The sequence below is a fragment of the Pongo abelii genome, chromosome 19 (genome assembly GCF_028885655.2).
Source record: "Pongo abelii isolate AG06213 chromosome 19, NHGRI_mPonAbe1-v2.0_pri, whole genome shotgun sequence".
NCBI classification, from domain to species: Eukaryota; Metazoa; Chordata; class Mammalia; order Primates; family Hominidae; genus Pongo; species Pongo abelii.
In genome coordinates, this window is record NC_072004.2 from 16,734,147 (window position 1) to 16,749,562 (window position 15,416).

General features: G+C 40.2%; 1 protein-coding gene across 20 annotated transcripts in view; it reads right to left on the reverse strand.

Moving 5' to 3' along the window:
• The window catches only part of NCOR1 (nuclear receptor corepressor 1), a 185,405-nt gene that overhangs the window by 66,712 nt on the left and 103,277 nt on the right, over positions 1 to 15,416 (reverse strand). For 18 of the 20 annotated variants that reach the window (XM_054536273.2, XM_054536269.2, XM_054536266.2 and 15 more), the window contains 2 exons: positions 9,895 to 10,021; positions 2,442 to 2,997 (listed from right to left, as the gene is read on the reverse strand). In XM_054536273.2, the coding sequence (XP_054392248.2) occupies positions 2,442 to 2,997; positions 9,895 to 10,021 (683 nt within the window). The remainder of the gene's footprint in view (positions 1 to 2,441; positions 2,998 to 9,894; positions 10,022 to 15,416) is intronic. The other 2 variants (XM_054536276.2, XM_054536274.2) reach the window with 1 other exon arrangement.

Here is a 15,416-nt window from a genome sequence, read left to right on the forward strand (position 1 = left end):
AGAAAAAAGAAACCTAATACTGACTTACAGGTTGAAATTTATCTGAACTGTCTATATCTAACCAACAAAACAATCTGAACAAAGTCCATTTAAAACTGTTCAGTCCCAATTTACCACAAATATCCTAACATGGGTTAAAAACTAGTTACCTGTTAGAGGATGTTTTATTGGGATCACAGAGTATTTTTTTTAATATTTGAATAAGCTGCTGTGATTTTTAAACTGAAAATTTCATCCAAAATTCCAGACCTCTGGCTTCTCATGAAAAATGGAAAGAACCAACAACATGAAATCAGCACTCCCCAACAGCAGCGACCTGCCATGCATCTAGCAGCCGCCACCCCGCTCACATGAGCACACACTCCTCTGCTCACCATAGTCCCTGCCATCTCACACTCCACCGGCTGATGTTGCCCATACCTACACTCAAGTTTAGGATGCCCAATATATAAACTTGAGCAAATTGTGTACTAGTGTCATGCTTTATGGGCCTGTTCATATTTCCCAATGTTGTCATGGTCACTGGGGGAAGGTGAACATTTAAAAATGTATAAATTGCTAAGAAAATCAGAATGTATTTTAAAAAACAATTCACATACTATATAAAGAAGAAAGATGATATTAAAGCTATAGAAAATTGAGAGTGTTATTTCGGTCATTTGGGAGCAGTGTAGACTTCAGGGTGTCATTAAGAAACCATCATATTTTTCCAAGGAATTTCTGAATTTCAAAACTACTATCATGTTCATCTCTTAGGATGTTTACCATTTAAAATTACTGCCATCCTACCTAATTTTTGTTTCACGTATAGTTACCAAAACCAACAGTGCAAAACACAGATAATCCTTATTTTAGATGTTTCATTAAAGAATGCTTAAAAAGGGACTACACAGCTTGAATCCATTTATGTTTACTGCAGTTAAAGACTGACACCATTAAAATAAAATCTAGATTACTCTGAGGTGAAAGAAAAAGAGTGATAGTCAAATTTTCTGGTAAACCAATAGTTAAGCAGAACACCTATTTTATTTCAATTCATGTTGATGAAAATTCTAGCATCTACTATATAAAACACTCTTTGAGGAATCAGCACTATAGCGCTCCATATTATTATTCTAGTATCAAATCTCATTATGGAGTACATAAAATATAAAATATATTGGATATGAACTGAAAATACAGTGACACCAAGACACACTCTGAAAGCTAAACTTTGAAGAGAATTTAGCTATCTGTTGAGTAGCTTGTCTCTTTTTTCTTATTAAAAAGAAAAAAAAGGAGTGGGGTTTAATTGGGTTCGGACTAAGTGATGTTTCAGTCTAATTCACTTCTAGAATTTGCACCAATTTACCATTCTACTAAAATTATAAGTGATTCAATTTCTTTTAAGGAAAAGGAAACACCAGGAAATAAAATATATTAAATAAAGTAATAACTATACCTGTAAAATATATATCTTTTACTGTAATTTTTACAAAAACCATAAAGATATGATGCATTTTTTTTTGTATAATTAATTAACCTTTAATGACTAAAAATACTTGTAAACTGCAGGGAGTGGTGGCTCATGCCTGTAATTCCAGCACTTTGGGAGGCTGAGGTGGGTGGATCACCTGAGGTCGGGAGTTTGAGACCAGCCTGGCCAACATGGCAAAACCCCATCTCTACTAAAAATACAAAAATTAGCCAAGCATGGTGGCGTGTGCCTGTAGTCCCAGCTACTCAGAAGGCTGAGGCAGGAGAATCACGTGAACTCAAGAGATGGAGGATGCAGTGACCCGAGATCGTGCCACTGCACTCCAGCCTGGGGAAGAACGAGACTCCGTCTCAAAAAAAGAAAAAAAACTTGTAAATTAATCTGCATTATACCTGATATTTTAAATTACAAATATGAACAATCTAAAATGTTAACTGATACAAAAAAGTGGTCATAATTATCATTAATTTGCATTTAAATTATGCTTTCTAAAAATTTTCAGAACACTGAACATGTCTCTCTTTTCAACATTTTCTTCTACCTAATAAGTAGGGGCTGGTAGGCCTTGTTTTGAGGTTGCACTGCCTTAGAGAAGCAGGAGCTCCTCAATGCCTCTAGCCTCCACCTTCTTCTACCACATCCCACTGCTGCCCTCCTCGGGCACAACAGTTATCTGTGGTTTATTCACAACTTTACTAGTTGAAATTCCCTGTCATGCTATCATACAGAATACACGTAACAAGACAGATGTAGGAGAAATGTATAATCTGTTTCATTAAAATGATCATACAATAGTTTGTGGTTATTTAAACAGAACAGTATCAGCCCAATATTAAAATCGTACAGACTACCTATAACGTGCCAATATTTACATAGGAGCCATGTCTGCAGCCAGCACCACCCTGTGATTCAGTCACCAACCAGCAGAGTAAGCACAGGGGAGGACTTATGGAACGAGCCTCACCTCTGCCTCTCTGGCTCTCCATCCACATCCTCATCAGCGCTGCACGTGGCACTGGAATCATTGTCTGACTGGGTCTCGGGCCTTTGGGCATTTATTTGCTGAGCTACCACCAAATCTTCATCTCTAGGTTCCACCTTCTCACTGGCTCTATCCAAGTCTCTTTCTTTGGTATTATCACCTTCAACTTTAGATGCATGGTTTTCTGGCACCCTCACTTCAACGTCCACAGAGTCAGCTTTGGTAGCGGGTGGGGGATCACAAACAGAACCCCCTTCGGCACTGTGCTCCTGCTGGTCTACGTCCATCTGCTCTGCTGTCTCAGCACTGATGCTGTCATTCACCTGGGTCTCCACACTTTCATCTTCAGCTGGTTTTGTACTTGGAACTGCTGAGGAGGGAGATGTACTGGGTGCAGTTTCCGTGGTGGGCTCAAGCTCAACCGCAGGTTCTGTGTTTCCTCGAGAAGTAGCATTTTCAGGACTGTCCTCGCTGGGCTTGACAGCTTCAACTGGTGAAGGAGAAGGAGCACTTTCTGTATCAGAACTATTTTCTGCACCTTAAAGATAATGATACAGCATAAAAATCTGATAATGAACATGTTTCAGGTGGTGATAGAAACCATGCTTGAAAGTAGTTGTTTAGGATGAATTCTACTCCTTTGATGACCTCATTGAAGTATTTACAGCCATTGAGAAGGCTAAAGTTTCCTACAGAGTATAAAAGTGAAAGATCAAATTATCTTGACCTTCTGAAACTAAAAGCATAAAGGATTTTAATGTCTGAAAATAATTTATATGAAATTGAAAAATAACGAACAATAAATCTAAACAAAAAACATTCCTATAAATGATGACATTCTGGTGTATTTCTAGAAGCCTCTTCCTGTGAATTTCCTTTTACCCAGCTGAACTAACGCTCTAGAATGGCTCCATCCAATAGGCATATAATGTAATCACATCTGTAATTTTAATTTTTCTGATGGCCACATTAAGAAATGGGTCAAATAATTTAAACTATTTTTTTTAATTTTTTAATTTTTTGGAGATGGGGTTTCGCTCTTGTTACCCAGGCTGGAGTGCAATGGTGCGATCTCGGCTCACTGCAACCTCCGCCTCCCGGGTTCAAGCGATTCTCCTGCCTCAGCCTCCCAAGTAGCTGGATTTACAGGCATGTGCCACCATGCCCAACTAATTTTGTAGAATTTATTTAATTAACCCAGTATATGTGAAATATCATTTTAACATGTGATCAATAGCAAAAAATCATAAAAAGATTATTTTTCCTTTTTTTTTGGTACTAAATCTTCAAAATCTGGTGTGTATTTTACATTTTCTGCATATCTAATTTTTTTTTTTTTTTGGAGGCACAGTCTCGCTGTTACCCAGGCTGGATTGCAGTGGTGTTATCTTGGCTCACTGCAGCCTCCGCCTCCCAGCTTCAAGTGATTCTTGTGCCTCAGCCTCCTGAGTAGCTGGGATTATAGGTGCCTGGCACCATGCCCAGCTAATTTTTGTATTTTTAGTAGAGATGGGGTTTCACCATGTTGCCCAGGCTGGTCTTGAACTCCTGACGTGAGGTGATCCGCCTACCTTGGCCTCCCAAAGTGCTGGGATTACAGGCATAGGCCACCGCACCCAGCCTGCATATCTAAATTTAAACTAGCCAAATTTCGAGTGCTCAATAGCCACAAGTGTCTAGCGGCTACGACGGAAGACTCTAGAATAATATTTCACAGATTTTTAATTTAATGTTGTAACACAGATCTTTCCCTATATCGTTTATATTGTTCTATAAATAGACTTTCAGTGCTTTTTGACATCTTTACCTAGATATATCAAAGGCATCACAAATTCAGTATGTCCTGTACTAGAGTTGTAATAACCACTCGCAAATCAGATTCTTTTCTAGGGTTTACTATCCAATTAAACAAAACAGAGACCAAGAAGTCATCTCTTAAACCCTCCTCTCATTTACCCCATATCCAGCCTTGACAAGGCTCACTGATTTTCTCTCTAAAAATTTCTCTTGAATCTATCCAATCCTGTTCAACTTCACAGCTAGCACTCTAGTCCAAAACCAACTCTCTTCACTCTACTTCAGACCATTCTCTGCAACAAAGATAGAGTTGTCTTTTTAAAAGCCAAGTTTTACCACAACTCACTCTCTCTCTCTCATAACTTTTCAATGGACCCCCATTACTGTTAGGATAAAGTTCCAAAATTGCTGGTATGGTCTGCAAGGCCTTGCCCAGTGGGCCCCCTCCAGCCTCTCCAGCTTGCACACAGCTCTCTGAATTCAAGTCACACTGGCCTTTATTTAGTTTGTTCAATGCCTCATGCATCTTCTACCACAGAGACTTTGTACATGCCATTCACCTTTACTGAAAGGCTCTTTCACCTACTTTTCCTTTGGTGATCAACTCAAACATCACATGCTTAAAATGCCTTCTGTGGGCTGGGCGCAGTGGCTCACGCCTGTAATCCCAGCACTTAGGGAGGCTGAGGTGGATGGATCACCTGAGGTGAGGAGTTCGAGATCATCCTGACTGACATAGTGAAACCCCGTCTCTACTAAAAATACAAAATTAGCCACTTGTGGCACGCCCGTGCTCCCAGCTACTTGGGAGGCTGAAGTAGGAGAATCACTTGAATCCGGGAAGTGGAGGTTGCGGTGAGCCGAGATCGTGCCAGCCTGGGCAACAAGAGTGAAACTCTGTCCCCTCTACCCCCCAAAAAAAGCCTTCCATGGTTTCCTTAACAAAGTTATATTTTGCTAATATAGTTCTGATACCACATGTACTAGTTACAGTTACAATCTTACATTTATTTACTCGAATGATTTCTGGCTATTTCTTCCACTAGGCTATAAACTCCATGAAGACAGAGATCATATATTTTGATTATCACTTAAGTACTAGCCTGGTACACAGTAGACTCAAATACTGGCTGGATTATAAAGTACATGAATGGTTGTGAAAATCTAAGTAACCATCTGGGGAAAAAAATATTTTTTAATTGTATATAACAGACAGCAATATAAAAAAAACTTCTACAAATTCATTCTTTCAAATATGATGAAGTGTCAACTATGTATGTGCAGGGAGCTATCTGAGGTACCACGGACACAGCAGTTTTAAAAAATCTAAGCAGATGCTCTCATGGAGCCCACATTCTAGCGTGAAATAGACAACAGTAAATACGTGATATAGGCTGAGAGTGGTGGCTCACGCCTATAATCCCAGCACTTTGGGAAGTTAAGGCAGGAAGAATGCCTGAGGCCAGGAGTTCAAGACCAGCTTGGACCACATAGTAAGACCTCATCTCTACAAAAAAATTAAAAAATTAGCTAGTCATGGTGGCGTACACCTGTAATCCCAGCTATTGGGAGGCTGAGGCAAGAGAATCACTTGAGCCCAAGAGGTCAAGGCTTGCAGTGAGCCGTGTTCACGCTGCCACACTTCAGCGCTGGGTAACAGAGTGAGACCCTGTCTCAAAAAAACAAAAGAAGTGATATATCCGGTGGTGATCAGTGCAGTGACTAAACGACAAAACTGAGAAAGAAGTGCGTGAGGAGGTATTATAGAATAAAGTGGTATCTGAACAGAGGACTCAAGGAAATGAGAGAATGAGCCCTGGGCACATGGTAGGGAAGAGCATCCCAGGTAGAGGGATTAGAAAGCACAAAGGCTCCTGAAGTCAGGGTTGGTTTGCCCAAGAACAGCAAAGAGGACAGTGTGGTTGGAGCAGAGGGGGCCAACAAAAAAGTAGCTGACAGAAAGTTCACAGAGGTAAAAAGGTCAGTTCATGCAGAGCCTCACAAATTGCAGTAAGGCCTTGGGTCTTTATTCTTACTGAGATGGGAACGTATTACAGAATTTGGACTAGAGAAGAAACATGATTTGATTCACATTTTATAAGAATCACTCGGGCTGCTGCGGAAGAAAAAACAGAATGGACCTTGTCTCTACACAAAATAAAAAAGTACATTAGTCAGGTGTGGTGGTACACGCCTACGGACCTAGATACTTGGGGGGATGAGGTGGGAAAATCGCTTGAGCCTGGGAGTTTGAGGCTGCAGTGAGCCACGATCGAGCCACTGCACTCCAGCCTAGGTGACACACCGAGACCTCATCTCTAAAAATAAATAAAAAGAATGGAACAAAAAGAAGCAAGAGACTAATCAAAAAACTATTGCAATGAGGGCTCCTCAGAAGCAGGGTAGGAGCAATGGAGACAAGGATCCAATTCTAAAGAGACTAAAGAAAACCTAATTTATTGATATAGCGAAAGACCAGAGGGAAAAGCAGCTTGTGGTGGTAGAGACACAAGAGTTTGCTTTGGCTGTTAACTATAAGATGGCTCTTAGGCATCCAAATGGAGATACTGTAGGTGATCAAATTATGAGCCTGGAGTTCACATGACAGTTCAAGTCTCCAAAAAAAAAAAAGACAGACAAAAGCAAATAATTCAGAAGAGTACCTCACATGTAGTAAGGGTTTTAATATATGGCAGCCATGGCCGGGCGCGGTGGCTCATGCCTGTAATCTCAGCACTCTGGAAGGCCAAGGCAGGTGGATCACCTGAGGTCAGGAGTTCAAGACCAGCCTGACCAACATAGCGAAACCCCATCTCTACTAAAAGTACAAAAATTAGCTGGGCGTGGTGGCAAGCGCCTATAATCCCAGCTACTCGGGAGGCTGAGGCAGGGGAATTGCTTGAACCCGGGAAGCAGAGGTTACAGTGAGCTGAGATTGCAACACTGCACTCCAGCCTGGGTAACAAGCGCGAGACTCCGTCTCTAAAACAAACAAACAAACAAACCAACAAACAAAAACGGCAGTCATTATCATTACTGAAAGATCCTACCAAAGCACTGAAAAGCTAACAAAAAGCCCATCTTAACCTTCATTTCTGTTTATATGGTGGTAGAAAGCCCCAAATCCAAGGGCAAACTAACAAGGCATTTATCTTCAAAATATTAGAAGACATGTTAGTGGTTATACAGCAGATGATATCATTTGACATAAGCACTTTTCCAATTTTCTTCTTCCAAGCCACAAAAGAGTAGGAAGGTTTCCAAGGCATAATGTTTCACCAAGCAGGAGCCAAACATGAGTATCTTTTTTTTCCTAAAAATACAAAAAAAACCTTAAAGAATGATGTAGAAAAAGAAAACAAGAGCAAATCCAAATTTTGGTGAAGTTTGGTCTGATTTAATTCTTCTAATCGTGAAAGATACTCAAACAGTCAGATGTGTTTTAGGAAAACAGATGTAGGAACCCTCCCTTCAGCAGCTGCCTTCGTTCTTCAATTGGCAGGAGTCTTGCCACGCAATAAACAGTGCATCTGTGCTGTCTCATTAAGATTAGGAATAAGTATGAGATCACAGGTCACATGAGCTGCATTTACGTTCTCTTCTTGACACTTTCCAAATGAAGCTAAGTCAACAGGAAGAGAGAGCCTACAATTCTACTGGGAAATTCATTTCCCCTTAATAGGAAACTCTTCTGGATGATTGAGCAGATGTGATGGTGCCACCCTACACTTGATCAGATGGATTTTTTTTTTTTTTTTTTTTTTTGAGACGAAGTGTCGCTCTGTTGCCCAGCCTGGAGTGCAGTGGCGTGATCTCAGCTCACCGCAAGCTCTGCCTCCCAGGTTCACGCCATTCTCCTGCCTCAGCCTCCTGAGTAGCTGGGACTACAGGCGCCCGCCACCATGCCCGGCTAACTTTTTTTTGTATTTTTAGTAGAGACGGGGTTTCACCGTGTTAGCCAGGATGGTCTCGATCTCCTGAAATCGTGTTCCACCCTCCTCGGCCTCCCAAAGTGCTGGGATTACAGGCATGAGCCACCGCGCCCAGCCCAGACAGACATATTAATACCAGACTTGGGCTTTGTTATGGACTGCATTGTGCCCCTCCCCACCAAAACTCTTCTGTTGGAGCCCTATCCTCCCAATGTAACTGTATTTGAAGACAAGGCCTTTAAGGAGATGACTAAGGTTAAATGAGATTATAACAGTGGGCTCTAATCCAGTAGGAGTTGTCTTCATATGAGGAAGAGACACCAGGAGTGCGCACACCCAAAGGAAAGGCCATGTAAGGACAAAGTAACGAGGCGGTTAGCCATCTGCAAGCCAGGAAGACAGCCCTCATCAGAAAGCAACTGTGCCAGCACCTTGACCTTGCACGTACAGCCTCCAGAACCGTGAGAAAATTAATTTCAGTTGCTGCAGCCACCCAATCTGTGGTATTTTGTTATGGCAGCCCAAGGAGGTTTATTAACCTCCAGGCTTCATTAACATTTATAACCCCAGGGAATACTAGCCACCAGAAACAAACCCATTAAAACCAAGAGACTCTGACAACCTCTCTGGAAGTGCCATTAACACACCAAACTATCTTCCCTGTTTGCAGCACTCTTACCCTACCCTCGGGTGAGCCTTCTCTAATACTCTCTTTACTCTTGTAAAGATGACATCATTTTTCACAAACCCTCCCAAAAACAAGTTTAAGGTTAGGGGTTGTTCAAAGCCAAAACGCATTTCAATACAAGTTTAAGTTTAAAAGACAACAAGAATAATCTATAGGAAAGAAAAACACGAAATCTAATATTACTAAACCTGGAGGATGTACAACTTTTAAAGCTTATACAAAATAAAGACCCTACAAAGAAAAGAGATACAACTCTAATTACACAAAGTTTAAACAAAGGTAATTGAAAAGGAAAACAAAAAAAATGATGGAAAAAATTATCTGCATATACAAAACATGAACATGTTTAATATATAATATATGAAGAGCTACTAAAAGCTTTATAAAAATCCCTACATCAGAAGCAGTCAATTTACAAAAAAAAAAAAATCCACAGAAACTTTAATCAGAGTGTAAATTGAAATAAATTAGGTATCTTTTTTCTTACCAAAAAAATCAAGAAAACATTTACCTTTTCATGAACTTGTCATTAGTTTAAATGATAAAGATACATTATTTCTTAAATTTCCTTAAGTTTCGTGGTTTTTTTTTTCTATTGGTGCTTCTAGGGTCACTAATTCTTTTTACATAAAAACATTACTATAGTACATATAAATCTCTGTAAAAATATGAAAATAAATCAAACTTAAAGCAATAAAATAAAGAGAAATGTAACCGACTATACTAACTGAACAAATAAATGTGGCAATGACACAGACACACAGGTATTTTATTGATGTTGGCACTTGATGTCTGAAGCAGGGCTGCCATTTCCAAGATCTTCTGGACCATCCTAGGTGCTACATAAATATTTGTTGATTAAATGAATAAAAACATTATGTTCAAGTTTGAAGTCTCCACACCATGAAAACACTGGCACACTGTTTCCTCAATGAAGCAACTCCTACACAGTCAAATGACTAAAAATTATTTATTCTGGATAGCAGATGTCACAACTAAATTTAAAATTTTGAGATACCTTCGCTGTCTTCTGGATTTTCTTCTTCATTGGAGGCTTCAATATCTTCATCCTCCTGAGCAGAAACAGTGGAAGCGACACTTTCACATTGAGACACATCTCGCTCTTCACGAGGTTTTCGTGAAGTCTAAAGGAGTAAAGAGTATTATTTGATTTAAATAACTAAAAAGAAAAAAAAATTCATTTCTGAAATAATGTAGAACATTGATAAGCACACACACACACCCCAGACAAGCAGGTCACATGTTTGACAACAGTTCTGGTTAAAGTGCAGATAAATACCTCTCCATAATCACTAATGGGCCAAATTTTGCGTAGATGGCTCGCCTTTATCAAACTAAGCAAAAGTTACATCTGATCCATTTTTGGAACTACTCAGCACTATACATGGACAAATAGCCAAAAATCACATACATCTATGCTTTTTACTCACTCCAGACAATGTATCTAACAAAAACAATATATATATTTATTTTCTAAAGATAAAATATACCTTGAAATGTGGAAGACATAACACTACAAAAATCACTGCTCATTATTCCAACAGTAAGAGATTCTAAATATACCAGTACATTTCCTTTCAATCTTTCAGAGGCATATACATGAATATAAATATTTATGTATACATGTAAACACAACCAGGAAAGCCCTATGTAGTTACATATTCACTTTTTTAACATAATGTAGCCATGAGCAGAACATATCACTATGTTACAAATTCTTCCTAATTATTTTTATTAATGATCCCATGAAAACATTATGTTGACATAATGCTGATATATATTATTTGACATATAATTAAAATTCTCCTATTTTAAGGCATTTTGGTAATTTTCAATTTTTGGTATAAATAATGCTGCAGGAAACTTCCTTCACTAGCATTAAGAATCTTGCAATTTTATAAGCAACAACTCATCATTGATATTACTATTGAATTTCTTTTTACCACTCAATTTATTTTTCTTTTTTTCTTTTTTGAGACAGAATCTTGCTCTGTCACCCAGGCTGCAGTGCAGTGGCACAATCTTAGCTCACTGGAACCTCCACCTCCCAGGTTCAAGCAATTCTCTGCCTCAGCCTCCCGAGTAGTTGGGATTACACGCACCTGCCACCAGGCCCAGCTAATTTTCATGTTTTTAGTAGAGACGGGGTTTCAACATCTTGGCCAGGCTGGTCTTGAACTCCGGACCTTGTGATCCACCCGCCTTGGCCTCCCAAAGTGCTGGGATTACAGGTGTGAGCCACCGCACCCAGCCAATACCACTCAATTTCTTTTACTATAAAAAAGCACAAATTCAGCCAAGCATAGGAGCTCATGTCTATAATCCCAGCACTTTGGGAGACTGAGGTGGGAGGATCACTTGAACCCAGGAGTTTGAGATTAGCCTGGGCAACAAAGTCAGACACCTGCCCCTACAAAAAATAAAACAATTAGCTGTGTGTGCTGGTGCTCTCCTGTAGTCCCAGTTACACAGCAGACTGAACCAGGGAGATCGCTTGAGCCCAAAAGGCTGAATCTGCAGTGAGCCGTGATCATGCCACTGCACTCCAGGCTGGGTGACAGTGAGACTCGCTCAAAAAAAACAAAAAAACAAAATTTTTTTTTATTCCTTTTTAAAAAAAATAGTATGCTCCCTTCTGCAAAGTATGTTTATGCGAAATTGCTCATTCTTCTACTGGGGTCGCATATACGTAAGAGTACATGTGTACACATTTAACTATAAGACGTTAGCTATTTACATTATATTTATAACTTCATGTTACTAAATAGAAGGTTTAATATCTTCTGTTTGCAGACCCAGGGTTCTGGAAGTCCCAGCCCTGATGGTCCTCTGTCTTGTGCCCCTTACAGAGCCTACGTTTCACCTCACTTCAGCTGTCAGCCTCTCCCAGTGAGACTCCTCAGGAGAGGAAAATATATTACTGCCCTGTTAAAAATTACCCGCACATCTACTCAACATTCTCATGCGGATGATATTTAGGATCCAACCTAAAATATTAATTAACTCAAGAGAAACAATCATTTTCTAATATCAGAGTCACAGAATTAGTTGCAATTCTCAAGGCTAATATTTCTATGTTCATAGCAGGAATGCAAGAGAATCCCAGAGACACACTGGCTACACTTTCTAAAAAGCTTTCAGAAGATTCTGTAAATTTTCAAGGATAATAACTACTTTTAATTTATTTGTTTGTTTTTTAATATGAGGTGTTGCTGTGTTGCCCAGACTGGTCTGGAACGTCTGGCCTCAAGCAATCCAGACGTGACCTACCATGCCCAGCAGATAAGTTATTATATGGATTTTTCCAGAGCCCAGCGTATGTCCCTCTCTCGCCAATATTAACCCATTCTGTTTGGTCCTTTCACTAGTAACTAGGGAAGAGACAACTTTTTACTGTACTACTACATCCCTCTGTTCACATGCAATAATCCACTACGTTGCCAAGCATTTTCTTCAATATATGATAGTATTCACTAATTCTTAATGTAAAGTCAAATATATAGAAACACAGGCCAGGCGCAGTGGCTCACAGCCAGACCTAGTGGCTCAGACCTGTAATCCCAGCACACTGGGAGGCCAAGGCAGGCAGATAACTTGAGGCCAGGAGTTCAAGACCAGCCTGGCCAACATGTGAAACTCCGTCTCTACTAAAAATACAAAAATTAGTCGGGCATGGTGGTGCGTGCCTGTAATCCCAGCTACTCGGGACACTGAGGCAGGAGTATCGCTTGAGCCCAGGAGGCAGAGGTTGCAGTGAGCCGAGATCGCGCCACTGCACTCCAGCCTGGGTGACAGAGTGAAACTCCATCTCAAAAAATAAAATTAAATAAAAATAAAAATTAAAAAAAAAAAGAAGATATTCTGCCAGGAAAACTGCCTTTGGGGTCCAACTGCAACTCTTCCCAGAATCTCCAATCAACCAGCCTACCCCATTAGACACTGGACTCACCAACCCTCCACAATCACAGGAGCCAATTCCTTAAAGCTCAATCTTTCTTTCTATATATATGCATACACACATCCTGTTAACTGTGTTTCTCAGGAGGACCATGACTAATATAACATACATTTATTTTTTTATTTTTATTTTTCAGACGGAGTCTTGCACTGTCGCCCAGGCTGGAGTACAGTGGTGCCCACCACCATGCCCGGCTAATTTTTCGTACTTTTAGTAGAGACGAGGTTTCACCATGTTAGCCAGGATGGTCTCAATCTCCTGACCTAATGATCCGCCCACCTTGACGTCCCAAAGTGCTGAGATTACAGGCGTGAGTCCCTGCGCCCAGCCAACATTTATATTTTAAATACATATCTGACTCATTTTTTACTTCACTTTGTCTCAAAACATTTTGGATGTTACCTCCTGAAGTCAAGTCTTTATCTTGTCAGTAGACTTTTTCATGTTTTGGTTGCTACAGCATATTTTTAACTCTCACATTCTTATTATTAACCTAAAGGTCCCTTTGTATACACACTTTTAAATCAGTCAATGTTATACTTTGTATACTCTTAATAAATTCAAATCTTATTAGCTTTACTATCACACTTTAATAATTCTCAAATTTTTTGGTCTAAGGATGCAACACTCTTAAAAAGTATTAAAGGCTGCAGAGAACTTTTCTTTTTTCTTTTTCTTTTGAGACGGAGTCTTACTCTGTTGCCCAGCTGGAGCACAGTGGCGCGATCTCAGCTCACTGCAACCTCCGCCTCCCAGGTTCAAGTGATTCTCCTGCCTCGGCCTCCCGAGTAGCTGGGATTAAAAGTGCACACCACCACACCCAGCTAATTTTTGTATTTTTAGTAGAGACAGGGTTTCACCATGTTGGTCAGGATGGTCTTGATCTCTTAAACTCGTAATCCGCCCGCCTCGGCCTCCCAATGTGCCGGGATTAAAGGCGTGAGCCACCGCGCCTGGCCAAAGAGCTTTTCTTTAGGGGAGAAATATAGATAGCCAGATAGACACTTACTATATCAGAAACTAAAACTAAGAAAACTTCAAAATTTTAAATTATTAAAAACAATATAAACACATAAATTATTTATTTATTTATTTTGAGATGGAGTTTCGCTCTGTCGCCTAGGCTGGAGTGCAGTGGTGCGATCTCGGCTCACTGCAAGCTCTGCCTCCCGGGTTCACACCATTCTCCTGCCTCAGCCTCCCCAATGGCTGGGACTACAGGCACCCACCACCACGGCCGGCTAATATTTTTTTCTGTATTTTTAGTAGAGATGGGGTTTCACCATGTTAGCCAGGATGGTCTTGATCTCCTGACCTTGTGTTCTGCCCTCCTCAGCCTCCCAAAGTGCTGGGATTACAGGCATAAGCCACCGCGCCTGGCCAAAAATTTATTTTTTTAATGAAAAGTAACCATTTTCAAAAAAAAAAAAAATGACTTACTAAAACAGTTGGCACAACCTTCCCTTTTTGGAAATCTCTTCCATGTCTGATCCAACAGAGACAGCACAATTCTCAAGGTACTTCCACATATGATCTAATCTGTGGATTACATTAAGTCATCTAATGTTTTGGTTGAAGTATAAGAAAACAATGTAGCCTCACACAGATATGTAGTTGGAAAAGGGAAGAATATTTTAACAGATTTTTCAGATACTTATGAATATTATTTTTTGATACTGTACCAAAACTCACCAAGTGTCACTTCTTATTTGTTAGTTACAATATGAAATCTGATACCATATCAAGGAACCCTTTATACTCTGTTAAAATCTATAATCTGGCCAGGCACGGTGGCTCACGCCTGTAATCCCAGTACTTTGGAAGGCCGAGGCAGGCAGATCACTTGAGGCCAGGAGCTGAAGACCAGCCTGACCAACAAGGTGAAACCCCATCTCTACTAAAAATACAAAAATTAGCCGGGCGTAGTGGCGTGCGCCTGTAATCCCAGCTGCTAAGGAGGCTGAGGCAGGAGAATTGCTTGAACCTGGGAGGCGGAGGTTGCAGTAAGCCAAGATCATGCCACTGCACTCCAGCCTGGGCAACAGGGTGAGACTCCATCTCAAAAAAAAGAAAAAAGAAAAAAGACAAACATCTATAATCTATCTTACATTTGGTATATTAAAAAAAATTATCAATCTTTTATCAATGCATGATCCATTATATATTAGTTCGTTTTCATGCTGCTGATAAAGACATACTTGAGACTGGGAAGTAAAAGAGGTTTAATGGACTTACAGTTCCACATGGCTGGGGAGGCCTCACAATCATGGCAAAAGGCAAGGAGGAGCAAGTAACGTCTTACATGATGGCGACAGGCCAAAAAAAAAAAAAAAAGAGCTTGTGCAGGGGAACTCCTCTTTATAAAACCAGTAGATCTCGTAAGTCTTATTCACTATCACAAAAATAGCATGAGAAAGACCTGCCCCATGATTCAATTATCTCCCACTGGGTCCCTCCCACAACACATGGGAACTGTGGGACCTACAATTCAAGATGAGATTTGGGTGGGGACACAGCCATACCATATCATTCTGCCACTGGCCCCTCCCACATCTCATGTC